The sequence below is a fragment of the Macaca nemestrina genome, chromosome 3 (assembly GCF_043159975.1).
Source record: "Macaca nemestrina isolate mMacNem1 chromosome 3, mMacNem.hap1, whole genome shotgun sequence".
NCBI lineage: Eukaryota > Metazoa > Chordata > Mammalia > Primates > Cercopithecidae > Macaca > Macaca nemestrina.
Window position 1 is genome coordinate 154,883,029 of NC_092127.1, and position 25,042 is coordinate 154,908,070.

Here is a 25,042-nt window from a genome sequence, read left to right on the forward strand (position 1 = left end):
ATGGCTTAGCTTGGGCTCAGAGGCCTGACAGTTCACAATATGAGTCTCCACACTGCTTCATCCATCTGAGTGGGAGTTGCAAGTTAGTCCTGCCTCCTATCTGCCATTTTCAGCATTGGTATTTTGATAGGGATTGCATTGAATCTATAGATTGCTTTGGGCAATATGGTCATTTTAGTGATATTATTCCAGTCCAGTAGGGCATGGGATGTTTTCCATTTTTTTGTGTGTCACCTTCAATTTCTTTTCTTTTCTTTTTTTTTTTTTTTTTTGAGATGGAGTTTGTCGCCCAGTCTGGAGTGCAGTGGCACAATCTCGGCTCACGACAACCTCCACCTTCTGAGTTCAAGTGATTCTTCTGCCTCAGCCTCCTGAGTAGCTGGGATTACAGTCACCCGCCATCATGCCCAGCTAATTTTTTGTATTTTTTGTAGAGACAGGGTCTCACCATGTTGGCCAGGCTGGTCTTGAACTTCCGACCTCAGGTAATTAGCCCACCTTGGCCTCCCAATGTGCTGGGATTACAGGCATGAGCCATCACACCCAGCCTTCAATTTCTTATACCAGCGTTTTGTTTTTCTTGTAGAGATCTTTCACCTCCTTGGTTAAATTTATTCCTATGTATTTGTGTGTGTGTGTGTGTGTGTGTGTGTGTATTTTTTTGAGACAAGGTCTCACTCTGCTGCCCAGACTGGAGTGCAGTGATATGATCACTGCAGCCTTGACTTCCTGTGTTCACATGATCCTCCCACCTCATACTCCCGAGTAACTGGGACTACAAGCATGCACGACCACACCTGACTGACTTTTTTGTATTTTTTGTAGAGGTGGGGTTTCGCCTTGTTGCTCAGGCAGGTCTTGAATGCCCACCTCAGCCTCCTAGAGTGCTAGGATTACAGGCCTGAGCCACCGCACCTGGCCCTGGTTTTTTATGACTGTTGTCAGTGGGATTGGCTTTTTTCTTTCTTATCTAGATATTATTGGTATAGAGAAGTGCTACTGATTTTCGTACATTGATTTTGTATCCTGCAACTTTACTGAATTCGTTTATTGAAATCTGTTTTTTGGTAGAGTCTTCAGGTTTTTGCAGATATAAGATCATGTCATCAGCAAAGAGGAACAATTTGACTTCCTCTTTTCCAATTTGTATTCCTTTTATTTCTTTCTCTTGCTGATTGCTCTGGCCTCGACTTCCAGTACTGTTTTGAATAGCTGTGATGAAAGAGGGCTTCCTTATCTTGTTCCAGTTCGTGGAGGAAAGCTTTCAGCTTTTCCCCATTCGATATGATGTTAGCTGGGGAATTGGTGAGGAAATACTCATGACAGTTAGTCCTTGTTTCTGCAGCTGGTCATGTAGTCATAACTGGTATTGATGACTGCCTTCTTCTGCTACCCACTCTGTATTCCCTTTGCCTTCAGCAAGCACCTCAGCAAGTTGTGGGTTTTTTCCTGGTGGAGTGACATAAACCTTCATTCCTGAAGGATCTGGACCATTTGTAGTCCTGCCTGCATTGGGCTGTTGCAGTTTCCCATTGATCCCATTAATCTCAGGGTGCAGTAATACTAAGAGACACCCTAATGGATCTCCTGTATTCTATGCATACTCTTCGCTACCCCTATTATGGAGCAGTAGACTGATTTCATTTTGGTAGTCTGGGTCAGTCACCCCAGCCAACACTGTAACTCCCTCCTCAGCCTGTTGACTTAAAGATAGGAGGAGCCCAAAGTGTCCAGGTGGTAATCTTAACTTCCAGTTTAATTGAATCACTGTTGTGTCTCCTGATGACAGTGTTCCTCCCTCTGGAACTAAGACCTCTAGGCCAGCAGAACATAATGTCACAGGAACAGGAAGCAAATATGTTGCTAGTGGATCACTAGGGGTGATGGTAATGGTGCCACTTCCACTTCCACTTCCACACCTTGATTCCTGGATCCCTGACTCCTGACTATGGGAGAAACAGTACCATATATTGGACACTGATTCAGAGCATACACGGCCTTCTGGAGAACTTTGCTCCCGCCCTGCAAAATGTTGTCACCTAGTTGGCATTGTAATTGTGACTCAAAAGGCCATTCCACCGTTCTATCAATCCAGCTACTTCAGGATGATAGAAACATGGTAAGACCAGTGAGTTCCATGAGCATGAGCCCACTGCCATACTTCTTTAGCTGTGAAGTGAGTGCCTTGGTCAGAGGCAGTACTGTGTGGAAGACTGTGAGTCCACAGATGGTAGTCTTGGCAGAAGCACTGTGTGCAGGATAGGCAAACCCATGTCAAGAGTAAATGTCTATTCCAGTGAGGACAAACCTCTGCCCTTTCCATGATGCAACAATCTGCCACCAGGTGGCTGGCTGATCACCCCAAAGAATGGTGCCATATCAAGGGCTCAGTGTTGGTCTCTGCGGCTGGCAAATTGGGTTCAGCAGTGGCCGTAGCCAGGTCAGCCTTGGTGAGTAGAAGTCCATGTTGCTGAGCCCATGCATAACCTCCACCCCTGCCACCATGGCCACTTTGTTCATGGGCCCATTGGGTGATGACAGGGGTGGCTGGGGAAAGAGGCTGAGTGGTGTCCACAGAACAATTCATCCTATCCACTTGATTGTTAAAATCTTCCTCTGCTGAGGTCACCCACTGGTGAGCACTCACATGGGATACAAATATCTTCACAGCTTTTGACCACTCAGAGAGGTCCATCTGCGTACTTCTTCCCCAGATTTCTTTGTAACCAATTTTCCAGTCATGCTTCTTCCACGTCCCTGACCATCCAGCCAAATCATTGGCTACAGCCCATGAATCAGTATATAATCGCACATCTGGTCATTTTTCCTTCCATGCAAAGTGCACAACCAGGTGCACTGCTTGAAGTGCTGCCCACTGGGAAGATTTCCCTTCACCGCTGTCATTCAGGGATGTTCTAGAAAGGGACTGTCATGCTGCAGCTGTCCAATTTTGAGTAGTGCCTGCATAGAACTGTCTGTGAACCAGGCCCTAGTCTTCTCTTCCTCTGTCAACTGATCATAGGGGAAACTCCCCATGAGGCCATTGGTGCAGGCTGGGGGAGAGAAGACAGAGTGGGAGGAGTGGAGACCATGGGCACTTGAGCCACTTCCTCACGTAACTTACTTGTGCCTTCAGGACCTGATCAAGCCCCATCACATATATACCACTTCAATTTGATGATGCAATGCTGCTGTGCACGGCCCACTTCATGGCTAGATGGGTCAGAAAGCACCCAGTTCATGATAGGCAGTTCAGATCGCACCGTGACTTGATGACCCATGGTCAAATGTTCAGTTTCCACCAAAGCCCAGTAACAAGCCAAGAGCTGTCCTTCAAAAGGAGAGTAGTTACCTACAGATTATGGCAGGGCCTTGCTCCAAAATCCGAGATGCCTCCGCCGTGATTCACCTATGGGGGCCTGCCAAAGGCTCCAAACAGCATCCCCATCTGCCACTGACACCTCAAACACCATTGGATCTGCTGGGTCATGTGGCAGAGCAGCTCATACAGGACCTGTCTCCTGTTCTGGACCCCACTCAAAACTCAAAACTGGCAGCCTTCTGGGTCACTTGATAAATGGGCCAGAGTAACACACCCAAATAAGGAATGTGATGCCTCTAAAATCCAAATAAGCCGAGTAGGCATTGTGCCTTTCACTGTAGGAGGGGCCAAATGCAACAACTTATCCTTCACCTTAGAAGGAATATCTCAACAATCCCCACACCACTGGACCCCTAGAAATTTTACTGAGGTAGAGGGTCCCTTAATTTTAGTTAGGTTTATTTCCCATCCTCTGGCGTGCAAATGTCTCACCAGTAAGTCCACTGTGTTTGCTACACCCTGCTCACTGGATGCAATCAGTATGTCATCAGTGTGATGGACCACTGTGATATCTTCTGGAAATGAAAAGCAATCAGGGCTTTCTGAATAAGATCATGACACAAAACCAGAGGGTTGATATACTCCTGAGTTAGAACAGCAAAGGTAATTGAAGGCAAATTATGGGCAGGAGTGAAGAAAAAGGAATTTGCCAAGTCAGTGGCTGCATACCAGGTACAAGGAGATGTGTTAATTTGCTCAAGCAATGAAACCACATCTGGTACAGCAGCTGCAATTGGAGTCGCCCCTTGGTTAAGCTAATGGTAATCCACAGATCATTCCCCAAAGATCCATCTGTCTTCTGCACAGGCCAAATGGGAGAGTTGAATGGGGGTGGTGGTGATTCACCACCCTTTCGTCTTTCAAGTCCTTGATGGTGGCACTAATCTCTGCAGTCCCTCCAGGGATGTGATACCATTTTTGATTTACTATTTTTCTAGGTAGAGGCAGCTCTAATGGCTTCCGTTTGGCCTTTCCCACCATAATAGCACTCACTCTACCAGTCAGGGAGCCAGTGTGGGGATTCTGCTAGCTGCCAAGTATGTCTATGCCAATTATGAGTTCTGGCACCAGGGAAATGACCACAGGATGAGCCTGGAGACCCACTGGACTCACTCTAAGTCGGAGCTGAGCTAAAACTCCATTAATTACCTGACCTCCATAAGCCCCTACTTTTAACTGGAGGACCACGGTGACATTTTGGGTCCCCTGGAATCATCATCATCTCAGAGCCAGTGTTCAGTAGTCCCCAAAATGTCTGATCATTTCCCTTTCCCCAGTGCACAGTTACCCTGGTAAAAGGCCAGAGGTCTCTTTGGGGAAGGATGGGAGAACGATTAACAGCATAAATTGTCGGTAATGCAGTGGGGTCTTTTTTCAAGGGGACCCAGCCTCCCCTTCATTCAGGGGGTTCTGGGTCTGTAAACTGGCTCAAGTTTGGAAATTGATTGAGGGGCTGTGATGCTCGGTTTTTGTAATTCAAATTAGTCTTTTATCCGTTTGACCTAGAAGTTTTCTGCTTATATAAGTTTGAAAACTCAGGCAATTCTTTTTTAGTGTAGCACATCTACTATGAGTCATACTCTCATCCTCACCTCCAGGGGCCCACTGGGACTTTAGTCTAGTTATAGTCTAGAAGCAAACAGGGGTGTTGGGGGTGGCTCCTGAAGAGAATCAACATCATCTTGCCTGGCAACTGCCTCAGGGCAGGACATCATTGTTACCGCAGGCAGCACAGGGTTTATCTTCTCAGACAGAGGTGGAAAGGCTGATGGCTGAGAGGGTTCAGAGAGGGGATGTTGCCACTCCTGGAAATGGGGAAGCTGTTACTTCTGGCAAAAAAAGGTTCATCAGAGTTTACAAATTCAGTGTCCCCAGCTTCATCAGGGTCCTCTCACATGTCCCTGCAGGATCCCATTCTTTTCCAATCAATGCCCTCACTTTAATAGTAGACACCTGTAGAGGCTGTTCATGCATCTTTCCTTGCAGGTCAGCCACTCGCATGATAACAGCTTGTGTCTATTTTTCCACAACTTCAGCTCTTTCCCTGCAGGAGATAAGACTCTCACTCAGGGCAATCTTAGCAGATTTGAGACTCAGTATCTGCTTCTGAAGCCAGGAGATAGAATCCCTGAGTTCATCATTTTCTTTCATTACTTTGTCCACTGAACTTAGGAGCAACCAACCAGCTTCATTATGTTCCTTGGTTCTCCACACATGGCCAAAGGTATTATGTTTAGAGTCACTAAACTCATTGCCTCTCATGAACGAAGAATCAGGAATGTCAAATGCATTTATTTTACATAATTCTCCGAACAGTTTACGCCAAGGACTATCAGTGTTCTGCATACTACTAGAAGTAGAGTCCTTAGCATTTTGGGGTCTAATCATATTAAGCAGCCAGAAACTCCAAAACGAATGAAAGAACTCCATCTTAATATTCTGTTCCTCTAGAACCACTCTTGGTACCAAAATCTGTATTAAGCTTCTCTAGAGGGACAGAACTAATAGAATAAATACATATATATAAAGGGGAATTTATTAAGCATTAACTCACACAATCACAAGGTCCCACAATAGGCCGTGGGACCTGCAGGCTGAGGAGCAAGGAGAGCCAGTCCAAGTTCCAAAACTGAAGAACTTGGAGTCCGATGTTCCCGGGCAGGAAGCACAGGAGAGAGATGTAGGCTGGGAGGCTAGGCCGGTCTTGCCATTTCATGTTTTTCTGCCTGCTTTATATTCGCTGGCAGGTGACTAGATTGTGCCCACCCAGATTAAGGGTGGGTCTGCCTTCCGGAGCCCACTGACTCAGATGTTAATCTCCTTTGGTAACACCCTCACAGACACACCACATCCTTCAATCCAATCAAGTTGACACTCAGTATTAACCATCACAGTGTTTATTCATTTTTCACGTATAGGCATGGCCAGCCGATTGCGATTGTTGTTTTAAAAACATACTATACATTTCATGCAGAAGGCCACATCTTTCTTCTGCTTTTTCTCAACACTATAAAGAAGGTAGAAAATTAATTTTTCCCATTCTAAACATCAACTTCTTCCACTAGAACGGTTGGATACACTACATAATTTAATCCTTTTAACTATATTACTTATCACTTGTTTTCATGATTTTAGTGTTTTCAAATATTTTCTTAGTTTTCGAGTGGACTGTATTAATATCATTGAAAATATTATTTTAAAATTTAATTCTTCTTAAGAGAAGAATTTACAAATTATTCTTCTCATTCTCAGAAAGGAGCCATGAGGGGAAGCTATCATTTCCTTTTGCTTTGCCCCCCTTCCTATTCCATCACTGAAAAAATGAAAAGAAATTCATAATTGCAGCTTGGAATACTCCATCTGTTCTGAGGTCACTAAGTTCTGTTTCTCTCAAGGGTTCTAAATCATACTCCATTAGTCTGCTTCCAAATATCAGCCCTGAGACTGGAGACCCCAAAATGGGTAATACCACTGAGAGAGTAATTGCAGATAAATGATTTATTTTTTCCTGGTCTAATAAAACCATGAAGGTTGAATACGAAAATTCTTAAAGCACTAAACCAAAGCTGGATAATAACTAAAAGAATAATAGGCAATTTATAAAAGAGCAAAAACTAGAGAAGCATAAGTGGTACGTGAAGTTAAAGCTGAAAAGAACTTTAAACATAATCCGGTAACCAAATTTTACAGATTAAGTAAACTGAGTCTTAAAGCTAAAGTGACACAATCAGAAATATATGGCTATTTAAGGCATTTCGAGATTTGTCCAAGGTTCTCCCCACAATATCCACTGGCCCTTTCAGTGGATTTAGTCCTGTATTTCTTAAAGTTTGTTCTTCCGTGAGCACTGGTCCCATAAACATGCTCTAAACCCTAAAAAGTTCTGTGGTTCAACGAGTTTGGGGCACATATCATGTAGCCCCTTCAAGATCCACTGTGCACACTGGCATTTTAAAGCCCCCAAGGATTGTTGCAGCAAGACAAGCTCTGTTGCTTTGCTCAGTCCAGTGTTTCCCAAACTTACTTGAGTGCTGGACCGTTCTTCCTTGCAGCAGCTATGAACACCTATGAAGGTGTCCTGGAAAACCATCTGGGTTGGGGTAGATCTTGCAGCATGTGGAAGGTAAGTGAAGTAGAATATGAGATACGAACATGGGAATAACTACAATTTTATTCAGAAAGAGGAAAGATGAAGATGCAAGACTAGAGACTTATTAATGTCACTAGGGAAATAGTATTATTAGACAAAAATACTTTGTTCTTTAAAATGAATGCTAAAAGAGATTGGTGGTTGTTACACTGATTTCCTACTACTGTTGTTACCAACATCAACTTTATTAAACTCAGAATGCTTAATTAAGTCATTTTATCCTCTGTCTGTTTTCCAGGACACTGTAATTTATGATCGACTGGCAGAGACATCAAAATACAAAGAAATTACCCTGAAACATTTAGAGCAGTTTGCTACAGAAGGTAAGTGTAATTCAGCAATAAAGCATGATTAAAATAAAAGGAAATCATATATTTCAACTCAAGACTTTCTATTAAAAACTTATATAGCTATTAAAATTGTTATTCAGTGTATTGCAACTCAATAGAGAGAGCCCCTACCACAAGCCAGGCTCTGTGTGAAGCCTGAGAATGCAAAATAAGATAATCAAGCTTCGCCCTGTCTCTCTGTCCTCCTGAAATATATTATGTGCAAGGCAAAGCAGTACCTAGTCTAGAGAGAGGATCTAGGTTAGATGAAAGGCAGCAAGGGTTGTTAAACATGAGAGTCAGTTACAACAAGAATTTGTAGAGTCTTATCTCATACTTGACAATGGTAGTTATAGCTGAATCTAAATCTCCAGTCTCAGTTTTCACTCCTATCTGTTTCAGCTGGAACTGTTGCCAGTGGCACCAAACTGACCTGATCAAATACTTTTTTCCTGTTAACTCAGGCAGACAAAAGATAGGAATGTTTTTTAAAACACTAGGCAAAAACAAAAGCCAAAACAAACAAAAAATAAGATGGCTTTTGAAAAACCTCTGTACAGTTCTTCAAAATGTAAAAGCATGGAAACATACATATTCATAGAATTCAGATTCCTTAAGGCCCAGCCTCAGACCTTGACAGATACAACCTACCCAGCATACAACACAGATTCTTTTTGTTTTGGAGGAGAACTGAGAGCATCTTTCTCCTCTCTGGATGTGATGTTAAAGATACTCCACTCTTAGATTTTAATGGTTTGGCCCACACCTCCACCCTATTCTTTCTGGCCCTGGACCAGATTACACTTCTCCCCATGACTACCCTCCAGTAAGTTTTCCAGCCAAGTTTTCAAGAGAGAAAAACATGTCCTAAGATGGCCCCAAAGATTTGAGTTCCACTCTCAGTGATCTGGCAATAGACCACCCTTTCTTGGAAGGTAGAGTTCTCTGGGAACTTTGTATGTTCCTTGCTTCTTACTTCTGACATGTTCCCTTCGACACATTTTGTCTTGAGATCACTAAGCCTAGCATCTGGTCCTAGTCATTCTAAGAATTAAATGACCTGGAGTGAGGGCGGTGTCTTCTTGCGAACCTAAGTAACTGCTTCCTTGCATAGCTGACAAGTGCTTTGGCTTCTCCTTTCTTCCAATCCATCTACTTTTTTCTGGCTGAGAGAGATGTGAGTTATGAAATTGGCAGGCACCAGGCACAGGGGCGGGTCACTGTAAATATCAGCTTTGATTGTTTTCCTGGAGTATATCTGCTGGCAGTTCTTTTTTGCCACTATCCCTCAACTACACTTAGACTTTTAAACTACAGATTTGTGATGACAAAGAATAGTAATAAATGCAGTCATATATCCTAGTAAGAGGAAGGTGGCTTTCCCAGTAGACCCCACCGGGGTCTCTCTTCCTTCGTAAACATCTGTGAGGCCACTATAAAAAGGCAGCCACTATGCTTGGTACTGAGTTACTCTGAAGCACTCTGGGTCCCTGCTTTCCAAGTGCTTTAATAGAGGAGACACAAGAAAAAGTCTAAAACATTGTCACTCACGCCATAGGAGTGTTTCTGCCTTTGGCATCTGGGTGAGAGGAGAGTGCGTCAAAGAGATGATTTTCAGATCTGAGTCTTAAACTACTTGCAAGGCAGACAATGGGCAGTCATTGGGAAAAGCAGAATGGAGAAAAAGTTACCAGCATGTGCAAAGACCCCTGTGTGTGGGAAGTGAATTGCAGGGAATGAGAGTGAAGGCACCTGATGAAACATGTATAAGCCGTACTTTGGGGCTTAAATTTTGTCCTGGGGAAAAATTGGAAGATTCGAAGCAAAAGAATTGCTTGATAAGATTAGGATTTTAGAAATGCCACACTAGGCATGGAAGATGGATTAAAAGGGTTGGGAATTGGAAGCAGGGTACCAATTTTAAAGACCAGGGGAACATTAATCTACTATTTATACTAAGTTTTTGTCATAATTTAATTGGACTTCAGCATATTGTTTGTATGGAATCACTTTTTTCAAAGTGAGACTTTGTGAAGTAAAAACAGAAACCTCAGACTTCTGAATAAAATTTTCTTTGGTGTGTTGGGGTGATGTATGCTACCTTTTTCAGGGTTAAGAACTTTATGTTTTGCTGTGGCTGAGATTTCAGAGAGCAACTTTCAGGAGTGGCGAGCAGTCTATCAGCGAGCATCTACATCCGTGCAGAACAGGCTGCTCAAACTCGAAGAGAGCTACGAGTTGATTGAAAAGGTACGTGGATGATTCTGTTGATCGTACAGGGGGTTTGGTTTCCAGAGAGTTTCGATCTTTATTCAAGGAACCAATGGAATAAAAGTTAAAATATCTTTTGACCTACCATTCACTACTGAATACCCTCTCATCATCTAAGCATTAACAAATCTTAATATGCGTTAAAATGTTGCTGAGAAGTCTTTGGGGTTAGATATTACTTTGTGTAGATCTTCACCCTTTACACAATTTTGGATCAAGGTTTGGCCAGTCTAGCAATCTCCTTGCCAACATGTTTCAGTTTCTGGATCTCTGAGGATATGGAACATGCCCCCACATACACTCACACATTACATACATGACATGTGTACTTTGAGTTAATAATATAATATGCAATGCAATGTAAAATAGTACTGTAATCACACAGCTTGCATAGCTGATAATAATATATAAGAGAGTAATCCAGTGCTTACACTTGCCCAGTCATTGTGACAAACATACACCTGTATTATTTCTGTGACAGCTGTAAAAGTTCTCATTTTACAGATAAGGAAACCAAGGCTATTAAGCCAGAAAGTGACGGATACATTTTGATTGATACTGTATAAATAGCAAGAATCTTGCTTCCTTAATTAGGAAAACATTTTTGTGTAGCACTTGCTGTGTGCCAGGTGCTGTTCATAGCACTTTCATCTATTAATCTAGTCAGTCCTCACAACATCCCTTTCAGATGCTAATTATTCCTATCTCATAGATGAAGAATCCAAGGTAACAGAGAGGTTAAGTAATTTGGCTGAGAGTACACAGCTCCTAACAGGGGGAGCCAGAATCCTCACTCTTCCTCCAGTATTCATCCTCTGAATCACTCAAGTGTCTTCATTCTAACCTCGAGCTTGCCACTAGATAACTCTTCAATAGCACTCATGTTTGTGTTGCATAGAATCAAACTAGCCTGTCCACTGCAGTTTACTTGATCTTTTCTCCAGGTAAGTAAAGACTGATACTTTGTTCTTCTTTCCTCTCTATCAAACTGTGTACTTCCTCGTGCCTCTGTCTTGAGAAGTGGCTAGTGTTACCAGTACCTCCCTGGACTATTTTCCCCTCTGCTTCTCACATCCCCTCCCTTTATGTAGTATGGGGATACCATGTTCTAGCTGCAGATGGTTTTCTTTATTCCACAAGGTCGCCATATGCAACTCGAGATATTGGTCTCCTGTCTCCTCAACAGATTATCACTTTTTATGGAAGGTGGTTGTTTCTCATATAGCCTTTATATTTTGTAAGGGGAAGATCCCTAAATATAAATATAAGCTCACATATATCATACCTGTGTATATAGAGATAGATATGTAGATATATCTAGATATCTCCTCCTTATATTTGAACTTAACTTTTTATTCTGCTTATTTATAAGAAGACATGCGATAACATGTATGGTGTCTTCCAGGATGATACTCCCACCCTAAATTTTATAGGTATACACACACGAGGGGGCTTGTTATCAACTGACTTATTTCAATGTCTCTCTCGCCTATCTTCCACACTCCTTCCCTCCCCACTCCCTCCCTCCACATTCTCTCTCTCCACTTCCTAACATATTTATATATGATTATGTCTTTGGGGTATTTATGTAGTGAAATAAAATAATCTGAAGCCATAATCATAATCTCTTTTAATCTGCCCAGCTAAAGTCACATATCTTAAAGCATTAGTGCTATTGATTTTTAATCTTTGCTTCCCTTACTCTTTTAAGAATTAAAAAAAAAATCCAGTTTGGAAATGATTTTTTTCCTGTCTCTGAATGTAAGGCAGCCTTGCCTCCCATCCTCATGAGACAGAATTAATATGTAATAAGTCAGAATAAAAAATATATATTTGAAAATGGATTCTAAACATATTACATTGTTTCCACTTGAAGCACAACTTCAGTTCTAGAGTTGAATGTTTAATGTACCTAATATCCTTACTCTCTGGATGTCCTAGAGTTTTTTATAGATTAAATTTTCTAGGTTTAACAGTTATGGTTCTTGTTCTTTTAATAACTGATTAAAAAGCCTTGCAACCTCCAGCTTTTAACTGAAATAGATGTTCAACGTTTTCCCAGCAGATGGCGATCATGAGCTACATTAAAATTTAAGTTGACAGGCAATCCATTAAAAGTGGGGGGGGGGTGTGTATACACATATACACATACATCTATATATGTGTCTATATGCATCTATATAAACTACGTATAGTTTACAGATGACAGAAACCTCCTTTATGACTGCTTTTTACCCAAAATACATGAAAACGGGAACTTATAACTAATTTGTCTTTACTTCATAGTAAGCCATGCCTCTATTGTTGAAAATCTAAGATCCAGAAAGATTAAGAGATTGGGTCATTTACTCAGCCAGCCTGCTCCAAATGAAGACTAATTCTGTGTCCATCTCTACTTCTGAAACCGGAGCTTCATTTGGTGATCCATTTAAATAACTTTCATCAAGCAGTTCATGTTTACATGCTCATGCACAGGCAAATGAGACCACGGCCCTCTGGGTACCACAGTCTGAGCAAATCCCCCAAATGAAGAAATCTTGAGGAACCCAGAAAGGTGACCCACAAATTTGATCCGAAGGAAGCTTTTGGAGAGGTGGTAACTTTTGAAATGGGCCTCCAAGGATTATTTTACCAGTTAGAGGAGAGCGGACATCTTTTTAGGGAAAAAGAATAGACAAAATAGACCAGATGTGATGGCTCACACCTGTAATCCCAGTATTCTGGGAGGCCAAGGTGGGAGGATCATTGAGCCCAGGAGTTTGAGACCAGCCTGGGCAAACATAGGGGGAGACGCTCTCTCTACAAATAATTTTTAAAAATTAGCTGGATATGGTAGCATGCACCTGTGGTCCCAGCTGCTCAGGAGGCTGAGGCAGGGAGAATTGCCTGAGCCCGAGAGGCTAAGGCTGCAGGGAGCTGTGAAAGTACCACTGCACTCCAGCCTTGGTGACAGAGTGAGACCCTGTCTCAAAGTTAAAAAAAAGTAATAATAAAATTAAAAAAAAAAAAAAAGATAAAATAACACAGGGATCTTTGTGACCAAGCTGTTTTTCTGAAGTGTTTCCATTAACTGCAATCATAGGAGGACTGTAGGATTTTTAATATAGAGAGCCAGAGTTATATCACTTCTTTCTTGGTCTCAGATTCTATTCTTTGTTAAAATCAGCTGGGATGAGTGTTCAGAAGTTGTGATTTACTGCCATTAAAACCACTCTAGTGAGGCAAGTTTCAGCATGTCAGACCACAGATTCTTGCAGCATGTTACCCTGGCTTTAAATTGAGCAAATACAGTCCTAGGGTTCATCCATCGTCTTCTTCCTTATCTACTTTAACTGAGACGTGCCATTTATGTAACCTATTTTTTATGTGATTGGAATCCATTTTTATGTAGACCATAATATTGGTCTTAGCATGTCATTATTGGACTTACCATGTCAGACAGTGAATTTTTAAACTGTGAGGGTCATTTTCACTTTTTTTTTTAGAACAGAATTTTCCAAACAAACTGCCTGAATCATAATATATATAATTGACAAAAGCAGGGCTGCTTTGGCTGGAATGGAAGAGTAGAGAGGAGATCCAAACCGGCTTTCCCCTCGGCCTCCACCCTGCCCTCATGGGTGCTCCAGGCGGGGCTTGTTGTGACTCAGGATCCACTAAGCACAGTTTGAAAACCATATATTACGTTTGTATGTGGACTTTTTAGAAAACGAATTCCTCAAAAGATCAGAACATCATTGTGCCCATATGCAAGCTGTTTCTGAACATATTTGAATTGATATGTCATTGCCACATTAATGGTAGTATTACATTCACAACATTCAAAATATAAAAGATTTGTAAAGTTTTTCCCAAAATAATATTTTAGTACAAAATAAGAGGAAATGTTACAATAGGATTAAGGCTGTACTTTTAAACCCTGCTGTCTCCCTCTTGTCCCTCCGACGTTTGTTCAAACCGGTAATTCAGTTTTTAAGATTAAGTTAAATCCTTATTCCTTTGGGTACTGTAACTCCTAGCATAAGCTGAAAAAAATATCCAAATAGACCAAAAATATACAAGAAGGCATTTGTCCTTTGGTTGTGATGCTGAGTCACTCAGGTATGTTACTACCCAGCACACTGAGTACTAGAATGTGCTGCCTTCACTCTCAGGGCACACTACGGGAAGGAGGATATGGAAAGTTTGAAAAAGACCACCGGGTATTGTTATCCCTATTGACAGTCATCATGAGATGAGAGGATTTGGGACTTTTAAATCTGTCTATAAAATATAATTATCAGCTCTGTTCCAACACTGTACTGTTTGAGCTCCAATACTTGCATTCATATGGTAAGCTGTTCAGGATATTTCTGAAAATTGTAATGCTGAGAGTTGTTTCACCAGTTGCCGTCACAGCTTTTTCTTTTTCGTTTGTTTTTTCTTTTGCTGTTACTAAATAAATCAAGAGGTGACATTGATTACTAGGAAGGCCTAACTTGTTCAGGAATAAGAAAGCTCACATGGTTAAAATGCAAATGGGACTATCATATTGGATACTTCAGTTGTCTGGACCCACTTTGCTAAGGAGAATTGCAGGTTCACAATGGGTATCATGGACAGTAACACCTCTTAGTCTCTTTTCGTCACCACTTGAGAGAATTTACAGTAGTCTCATTCTTTCAGACAACAAACTTGACCTGTTTTATCTCACCTGCATTCTTTTGAAAGGTAGTCAACATATTTGAACTCATAATTTTAGATTGGAAAACCACTTATAGTGTCAGCCTATATTTTTTAAATCAGATTTTTTTTTTTTTTTAAATGGAGTCTCGCTCTGTCTCCAGGCTAGTATGCAGCATCGGCTCACTGCAACCTCTGCCTCCTGAATTCAAGCGATTCTCCTGCCTCAGCCTCCTGAGTAGCTGGGACTACAGGCTCCCGCCACTACGCCTAGCCAAATTTTTGTATTTTTAGTAGAGACGGGGTTTCACCATGTTGGCCAGGATGGTCTCGATCTCCTGACCTCGTGATCCACCCACCTCGGCTTCCCAAAGTGCTGAGATTACAGGGCTAAGCCACCATGCCTGGTCTAAATCAGATTTTTTTAATTAAATTAAAATTTTGTATTTTCTCAAGAAGAATTGTAAATAACAGAATAATTATGAAGTTTTATGTTTCATTGGCAGGGGTTTCTCTGATGTTTCTCACGTTTGATCTGTCACTTTAATATATCAGGAGCCAGGGTGATACCACTTCTTTTTGGTCTGAGCTTCTATTCTTTGTTAAAATTTATTTACTTTTATTCTAACTTATTTCTAAGACACATAAATTATGTTTTGTCTCATATTCATACTATGCTACTAGATTCCTTTGAAAATTAGTAGTACAGAAGTCTGGTCTTTCTTCCTTATTTTATAATTAAACCATTGTTTGAAATATGAAGGCGTGCCTTCGTGGAATACATAATTTTTTGAAAATGTTTAATATTTATTTGCTTCAATAGAAAAATGCAATTATGTCTTTAGTACTGCATAGATTACCTACTAATAATTTCTGTGTTTCTGAAAGCAAATCATTTATCTTGAGCATTACAGAAAATAGTGTAAACTATATAATACCTGCCTAGATTCATCACTGATTAAAGCAGATTTCCCTGGTGATAAGATTTTGCTTTTTCTCTTATTATGATGCATGGATTGGGAAACTTTTTAAATGGAAACTTATCCGATGCTTTCATCTGTTCAAGTTTTTCTGAAATAGGTTATGGGTTAGAAGATCATTTCTGAGCTTAAGAGTAAACTCAGAACACTGTAATTCTGCTGTCAAGCCTTTTTTGATCAGGTGGCAGTGTTGTGTTTTATGTGCATTTTGTAGTTTGTGATTGATGTATGTCATCCACTAGATTGAAGTTTCACGAAAGCAGGGACTGTGTTTATCATATTTATCACTGTGTCTCCAGTGCTTGACTGACTAGCCTATGTTAACTACTCAATAAATATTTGATGACTAAATGAATTATTCATTTAAATAATTAATTCAGAAGTTGGAGCTTAATAAGTACTTGCTTAATGAAAGCCTGCCCCCTATTAACAAATCTAGTTCATGCTTTCCACGCATTGAAGGCACTGGTATCAAATGTGCTATCACTAAGGATTAATTTAGGGGTATGTTAGAAAAGAAGCCAAGACTTTTACAGAAGGCATTCTTTAGAAATTTAGACTCGTTCATTTATAAAACCTGTCTTCAAAGTTACTTGATATATAAATGTAAGAAAATCATAGGTTGGAAAGATTCAACAACAAATATCTGAGCACCGCTGCGTGGCAGGCTCTGTTCTAGGCTCTGGGGCTCAGCAGGGAGAGGGTAGAAGAATTTCTGTCTTTTGTTTCAGTGTTGGGAGATAGGTAGTGAACTTGTAAACTAAAACATCGTTCCAGACAGGCTTTAGTGCCCTGGGCACTGAGATAAGGCACTAAGATAGGAACACTGAGGTAGCGATCCGTTTTTACATTAGTTCCTTTACCACTCCTCAAAACGTGGTTGGCATTTAGGGGATGGTTAAAGAGTCCCTTGATGTGGCATAATATGGATCAACCATTACACTCAGTGTGACTAAACAACAATTTAGCGCCCTTTGCAACATATGGCAACAAATGGTTTAGAGGATTCCTAGAGAAATATAAAACTTAATGGAAACCAGGACTTTTCTTGAGCATTCATGACTGCGAAGTTCACAGTAACTTCTGTATTCGAATGGAATGCTTTTTCAGATAAAACTACCACATCTGTTCTTAGTAGCTGCACATATCACTTTCATTTGTGCTAAAAGCGAAATGAAAATTTACATGATGTACAGGTGATTTCATGGTTTAAAATTCCAGTAGTTTCCTGTTCTATTTGCTTAAGAACATTTGTAGTTACATCTTCTACTCTTTACCCTGATTATTTAGTGGGAGGGCCTCTAAAATGAGACACAACATGATCCATTGGGGTGAGCAAGAAAATGTTAGAACTTCTCTTTGTTTTGTCTCATCTTTTTTAGTTTTTGCATTTTATAATGTGCATAATTTATTAATTTTAATAATGTTTTACAAAAATATAACTGTCATAAGTACATATTCAACATTTTTTTCTAATGTGCTCAAAAATGTTTGTGATAACTGATGTAATTTCATCTGCAGAACATCCTTATTAAACTATGTTGTTAGGCTTATCTTGCTGTTGTGAAGTTGATTCTTAGTTAAGTTACTTGCTGACGGACCCATATCCAGTGGTTGGCAGAGTAGGGATGCAAATCCCAGTTCTGTCTTAATTCCAGATCCCATGTTAATAATCTGTAAGTTGTGTTACCAACTTGCTTTCTAAGAAAGTAAGAATGTGTACAAAATATTGGAGACTTGAAAAATAAAATGAAATCAATTGTGCAGTTGCATAATCACTAGATCAGCACTCAGGATGGGAAATGGGAGTCATTGGCCTGTTTGGGACTCAACGACTTAGTGAGGCAGCCTCTATGTACTCTATGTGCTGTATTCCATTTTCCTTGAAAATAAGATGGAAATATGTTTTTCATGATTTTCCCTCAACTGGCCGTTAGAATCTTCTCGTTTAAAGTACTTAAGATTTCCTTAGATCTCTAATCACGTGCTCCTCCTTTCTCGTATGATAGGTTCCTTCTTATGAATGCTTCGTGGTAGATTTTCCACCCTGGGTATTGCTGTCTTCTCACTCAGATAAGATGGATGTGTTGTTTGTGCAAGCTACACCCAGTCACCTCTCACATCCTGATTCCTTTCAGCTGGGTGTGTGAATTCTGGCCTTATAACTAAGCCCTTGGCTTTGTGAGTTCAAATGTGATTTCTATGGTTTGAAAAGTACCAAGTTAAAATCTATTTCTTGGCCTTAGAAAAATTAACCAGTTGAATGATTTCTCCAGAAGCAGGCAAATGAGCCATTCCAATGGTTTAATGACTTAATGCTGTCAGTCTTAGTACTGTAGACCAGATTAAAGGGAAAGGAAAGAAGGTGTTAGGTCTCTAAAACAAGGATGATACCCAGTGGAATGCAGAACATAGAGGAGCCCAGCAGCCTCTGAGAACCAGTGTTGTAGAATGGCTCTGAGAATCCCACAGCACATCCTAATTCCAGAGTTAACGTATTTTAAACCTCAAGAGAATGGTGACTGCAGTGGCCTCTTAATTTATCATGCAGGCTTCTTTTGTCCTAATCCAACCCCAGACAGCTATTAGTGACCTTTCTGAAATGTAAATCTGATCCTGTCTCTCCTCTTCTAAAATTCACCAGGTGTCCCTTGCCTTTGGGGTTGTCAGCATAACACACAGACCTTTCCATTTCCATTCCCTGCTGGCTTTTCCAGCCTCATCTTCCTCACTGCCACACCTCATTTCGTCTATCATTTCCATACTGACTAAATGGCAACTCTCAAACATTACATGTCTTTTCATACATCCGTCTTTGTACATGTGATTTCTTCTCATTTGGAATTTCCTCCCTTATCCTTCCCCACCTCTCCCCATTTCTTGGCTAAACCTTAATTCATTGTTTAGGATTTAAAGTCAAGTGTCAACTCATGGATAGATTTTTTTTGAGCCATCCAGACTAAGATGATACCTCATTCCTGTGTTTATCTTTGTACTCACATAAAAGTACATATATAGCGTATAACATACAATATGTATAACATTTTTTAAGATAGGGTGTAACATATAATGTGATTCTTCCAGGGGAGCACTGGTTCTCTCTGATGATAATCCTGTATTATAGTTTATTGTAGTTTGAAACTGCAAGGAAAAGAAAGAGAATTGGTACCTGAGGCTCTAAGGCCAGGCTAAGGGAAAATGGTAGGAGTTGGACATGGGGATGTCTGTAGTGATCAGAGAAGCTGGAGCCAGGTGCAAAGATGGAACGCTCACAAGCATTCTACATCAGGAGTTGCAAACTCCAGCCCAAGGGCTAAATCCACCCACTGCCTATTTGTAAATAAAGCTTTATTGGAACACAGCTACATCCATTTGTTTACATGTTGTCTTTAACTGTTTTCATGCTACCACAGCAGAATTAAGTAGTTCCAACAGAGAATATATGGGCCTCAAACTCTTAAAATATTCACCATCTGTCCTTTTGCAGAGAAAGCTTGTCAGCCCTGCTCTAGATCAGCAGTTCTCATAGTGAGGTTCTCAGACCAGCAGCTTTGCAACCACTGCACGTTTCCAGGCTTCACCATAGGCCTATTCAATTGAGGAATTCTGGATGTGGGGCCCAGCAATCTGTGTTAATAAGCTCTTCGGGTGATTCTGAAAATTAAAGTTTGAAAAGCACCATCTAGATTTCTGGCCCGGTGGCTGATTACTTGGGACTTGATGACAACCAGGCAGTCAGGGTTTAGGAGAAACACCAGTAAGGCAAGGAGGTACAATTAGAAAACGAGGCAGCCAGGAAGCCAAGGAGAGTTTCTAACGAAGCTTTCCGAAATAAAAATTTCATGCAGGAAGGAACTCACTATTGTATCCCCGGCACACGTACCTGCCCAGAAGTACCTGCTTAGGGTGTATTTGTGAATGAATGCAGGCACGCATGTGTGCTTGCAAAGGAGCTAATCCCGAAATATGACCCTGAGGCCTGCAGGTAGGAATAGGGAAATAGGTACACCTGACAGGGGTGCCTCAGGACTGAGGCTGAAACCCACTCATAGAAATGAAGTATTATTGAAGACCGAGAACAGACACAAAAGTTTAAAAACCTGATGATTTGAACAAAATTCTAATTTTCATCTAATCTCAGTTTTACATCCCATTTGCTTCCTTGGGTATGTATTAGTTCTTGGTGTTTTGTCCTTACGGTGGTAGCTCAGCTGCGCCTCTAGTTGACCTTAGACAATTTACTCCATCTCCACAAAGATATTAACTGAATTAATAAGTGTAAAGCACTTAGCCGTGCCTGGTACAATTTTTCTATTCGTGAAATGCTGGTTTCCTCTTCAACATCTTCCTAGTCATAATCTTATTTCATATGGAAATAAATCTTACTAGTATTTATCCACATTTACTCCAATGGTACAATTTTGTTTAATAATATTACTTTAAGGAAATTTCTGCCAAATAGCCGATGTTGTCATCTGAAGCCTGGGTTGATAAGAGTTTGATTATTATACTTTTCTCATTTAGGAGCACATCACAAACTTTTAAAAAATATGACATCATCTAAGCACTGACATAATGTTTGCTAATATGGGAATAGGTCACTTTGAGGTTCCATTATTTCGCAAAATATACAGGTATTGGGGAAAAACTATAATTTCTAAACTATCATAATACATTTTACCAGTCTCTACATGAAGCTTTCTGTCCTCACTTAGAGTAGAAATGTTACATTTATGTGCCTTTTTGAAAATTCTGCATACATTAGGAACTTCTGAAAGAGAAAATAAGATTACTGGAGGCTTTACTAGGTGAATAAACATTATTTTATGATTTTTTCAGTGATAACTAAATCTATATTATATCAAAGAGTCATCAACCTCGAGCCTTTGTAACATTTAGCATGGTGACGTTTAGAAAGTAAAATTAGTGTTTGGGGTTTTTTTTAATTCCATAAATGCCATGGGAATTTTATCGCATTTCAACACTTGCTGAATATGTAATTCCCCTAGTGCCCATTAGTGGCCATCTGTGTAAGGTAATACATATTTGGGATGAAATTGATTACGGCCTAAACACTCTTGTGTTATGATCAGGAAAAGCACGCAAAGTTCAAATCTTTTTTTCTAATGATCATTATATAGCTAACAGTATTAATTTCCAAAAGCAGAACAGCCTATCACTCAAGATTCTAATCTCATCATAAATGATACCAGGGCAAAAGGAAAGGAGTCTGCAGAGCCTTCTGCTGAAATTAACCAGTGCTGTTCTCAAGGAGCTCTTAGGATAAAGGGAAAATCAACACGCTTTTGGAGTACAGTGTTTCCTTCATAGGCATCAAAGTAGAACCATTACAATTTTGCTGAATATTCAGAAATGTTTTATTATTCTTCTTAAGGATTTGTGTTAAAACCACCAAAACACTCCATGTTAACCTACTTGTGTGACTTTTCTCAGCATACCTTGCTGGCCCTACATCTTTGATCCTTTATGTTATTTGTGCCTGCTTTGAAAATGTTTCTCTTTTACCTGTGCAAAACTAGATGCTTTCTTTCTTTCAAATATGATTTCAATGTGATCTCTCCAGTGAAGTCATTTTATTTTTATAGGTATGTGAGTGGTAATGTATATTATATTGGTGTACTTTCTGAGCTCATTTTCCCCCTTAGAGACAGAAAATATACAAAATATTTGTTTATATATTTCTAATGAATGTGTTCATATCTTGGCTCCCACATTATCTAGTTACCCCAGTGTTTTGGGAAACATATTGCAAAAAAATATTTTTGCAGGAAATTTTGAGGGCTTGTATTACTAAACTGTCCCCATGATCACTAAAAAAAAAACCTTATCATGTCTTGGGTAAAATACTTAAAATTTGAACACAGCTATATCCTGATCTTCACTGGGATGTGAGCCAGAATGATTTAACTGCAAATGCCCTAAAAGTAGCTGAAGATTTGAAAGAATCATTGTGTAAACATTTAAATTCAACAATTATGATGCTGGCATCATTGATGCTGAATTTTTCTTCCTTTCCTTTCTTGAACTTCTTGATGATAATTATTCATCAGGTTATGGTAGATTTCGAGTCTGCTTCCCATTAAAGGAAATAAAATAATGCTATCTTCTTGAAGGAAATTTGCCTTCCTGTATCATATATTATATACTAAGAAGTCATGTATCAAGTGTGTCTAATAACTATCCATATTATTTGGAATATATTGAAAAGAAAATGATCTAGATTGCAGCAGGATTTTTATAATTTCTGGATTTTGCTCTTGTCATTAGCTCACTTAGCAAACATACTAAATGCTGACATTCAATGCTGTGGAGTCATTAAGGTGAGCAAGACATGGTCCCTACTTTTGAGCAAACCTACCTTACTCATGCATTTACACTTCTCTTAATAGAAGATATATAAAGATGAGCAAAGTTCTGTAGGAGAACAGCAGAGGGGAAATTTTGTTTTAAGAAATAAAGGAAAGCTTAAAAGAAACAATAACTTTTGAGTTTGGTTTTGTAGGAGGAACCAAATTTCACTAGGCAAGGCAATGGGGGATGTGTGTGTATCTATCTACTTAGACATACATACTTAGGTATACACAGACAAACACTACATATATGCATGCCCATCCTGTATGGCCACTATAGCAGGGACTGTGGCCTGGGCAATTTAGCACTCATTCCTATCCCCCTTCTTCCTCAACAGCTCTGCTATGGAGCCTGGAAAAGCTAAATACAAATGTTAGCGTTAGCCTTGTGAAACTATCTGGCCAACTAGTATTTGGAAATATGCTGAGGGCTTTTCAAAAACACTTTGCTTTTCATATAAGAGACAGATAACAGTTGGTATTTTTGTCTTCTATATGGCCTTTATAATTATACCTTGGGACATTGGGAGAGGTCAGGAGAATTAGTTGAGGTATGGTCGAACTACAAATTAAATGTCCACAACTGCCCACTTCAGTACTACTTAAGTGAGGAAAGTTAATTTATTTAAGCCATTGTTAGATTTTTCTATTACTTGCAGCCAAAAGCATTCTAAACTAATGCAGGTATAAATTACATGCATGCATACACACACACTTTCTCTCTCACTTGCATATTTGTATATATAGTTAACTTTATTTTTCATGCCTAACCAAAGCTTGAGACTAATTTTAGACTTCAATTTTGGTGAAAATAAGGAAAAGTAGAAAATGGCTTTCTTTGTTATCACCAATTCTGGCAGTATCCTCAATACTTACTTTCCCTTGCATTCATTCTGCCCTCACCTATATTTTAAATGGAAAAAAATGAAGGCAAGAGAGGAGAAAATGAGAAGAAAGATAATTGCTGACGAGGATCACGCTGGAGATTGAAACAGGGCAAGACTGAGAATCAGTTGGTTGCGGCCTGCCAAGCACTGCTAGGAAGGGTACCCAGCTAGCAACAGTGCCTAGGCATGTGATGGAAATAAAATTTTATATCTTAATCCATCACTGCATTCTTATGTATTTAGGACCAAGAACATTACCTATGTCCATTTGGCAAACCAGGTTTCCCTAACAGCCAAGACCTTGTTCTCTCCCCCTTACCACCTCCGTTTAGGAAGATGAGAGTAGAAACCATTCTTTCTCATGAGAGATTAAAACAGCTTTTGGCTGGGTGTGGTGGCTCACGCCTTTAATCCCAATACTTTGGGAGGCCAAGGTGGGCAGACCACTTGAGGCCAGCAGTTTGAGACCAGCCTGGCTAACATGATGAAACCCCATCTCATATAAAAGCCCAGTGTGGTGGCACACACCTGTAATCCAAACTCCTCTGGAGGCTGAGGCAGGAGAATCACTTGAACCCAGGAGGTGGAGGTTGTGGTGAGCCAAGATGGCACCACTGTACTTTAGCCTGAGCAACAGAGCAAGACTCCATCTCAAAATAAATAATAAAAATAACAGCTTTCCCCAGAGCCCATTGGTTGTGTTTGTTCTTACAGCAAGACAATATCTAATGAGCAAGAGATATTTGAGTGCGATCTTCTGCTACACAAATGTGGAACTATGTGAAAAACATCCAACTTGTTCTTCCTTGTAGAGACTAATATCACTTTGTTGTTCTTTTCCTCATGGTTTCTAATTGTTGTGTATACATTTCCTGACACTGCATCAAATTGCAATTTAATATTATTAACAGGTAACCTTACTCTTTTTCAAACAGGTCAACAAGATTGTGTCTTCACTGTGGTGGTCTCCCATAGCTGTGCGTGTGTGTGTGTGTGTGTGTGTGTGTGTGTATGTGTGTGTGTGTGTGTGTTAGAATGCCTGTCCTTTGTAACTGACTTTTTTGTGTGTGTGTTTTTTTTTTTGAGACAGAGTCTCGCTCTGTCACCCGGGCTGGAGTGCAGTGGCGCAATCTCGGCTCACCTGCAATCTCTGCCTCCCAGGTTCAAGAGGTTCTCCTGCCTCAGCCTCCCAGGTAGCTGGGACTACAGGCACACGCCACCATGTCCAGCTACTTTCTTGTATTTTTAGTAGAGATGGGGTTTCACCATATTAGCCAGGTTGGTCTCAAGCTCCTGACCTCAAGTGATCCACTCGCCTTGGCCTCCCGAAGTGCTGGGATTACAGGCGTGAGCCACCGTGCCCAGGCTGGTTTTAACTGACTTTGGATTTTACTCCGCTTCTATGCAAGTTTATTTTAGAATCTGTTCCTTACCTTAGGGGTTACGTTAAACAGCTTCAGGGAGCCTCAGTCTAATGCCTAAAGACTGGATAAAAGTCAAGGATATTTCAGAGAGAAAACTCAATGGGATAGTTGGAAGTTGCACCAAAGTCTGTGAATTATCATTTAGTCTCTGATTTTAAAACATATACACACTTCAATTTTTTGTTTTTGAAGAATGTGAGCGGGTTTTTTTTTAATTTCTACCACTAATTTTTTTCAGAATCTTCAACTACTTGGAGCAACAGCCATTGAGGATAAATTACAAGATCAAGTGCCTGAAACCATAGAAACGCTAATGAAAGCAGACATCAAAATCTGGATCCTTACAGGGGACAAGCAAGAAACTGCCATTAACATTGGTAATTCACCTAGTTCAAGTTTTACATGTTGGTGCTTTTTAATAAGTTGATATATTTTAGAAGATGGATTTGAGACATTTCAAGATTCAAAAGATTTGATATGTCAAGATTGGAATATTCCAGTCTTTTTTCACCTTTGCGTCTCTGCCTCCCACACGTTCCATCCATAATTGGCACATGTGGATAACATTTTGACAGTTGTCTGGAAA

General features: G+C 40.1%; 1 protein-coding gene across 8 annotated transcripts in view; it reads left to right on the top strand.

Annotated features, from left to right (window-relative positions):
• The window catches only part of LOC105487701 (ATPase phospholipid transporting 8A1), a 266,324-nt gene that overhangs the window by 136,992 nt on the left and 104,290 nt on the right, over positions 1-25,042 (top strand). For all 8 annotated transcript variants that reach the window (XM_011751245.3, XM_011751247.3, XM_011751246.3 and 5 more), the window contains 3 exons: positions 7,771-7,855; positions 9,972-10,111; positions 24,695-24,833. In XM_011751245.3, coding sequence (XP_011749547.1) covers positions 7,771-7,855; positions 9,972-10,111; positions 24,695-24,833 — 364 coding nt within the window. The remainder of the gene's footprint in view (positions 1-7,770; positions 7,856-9,971; positions 10,112-24,694; positions 24,834-25,042) is intronic.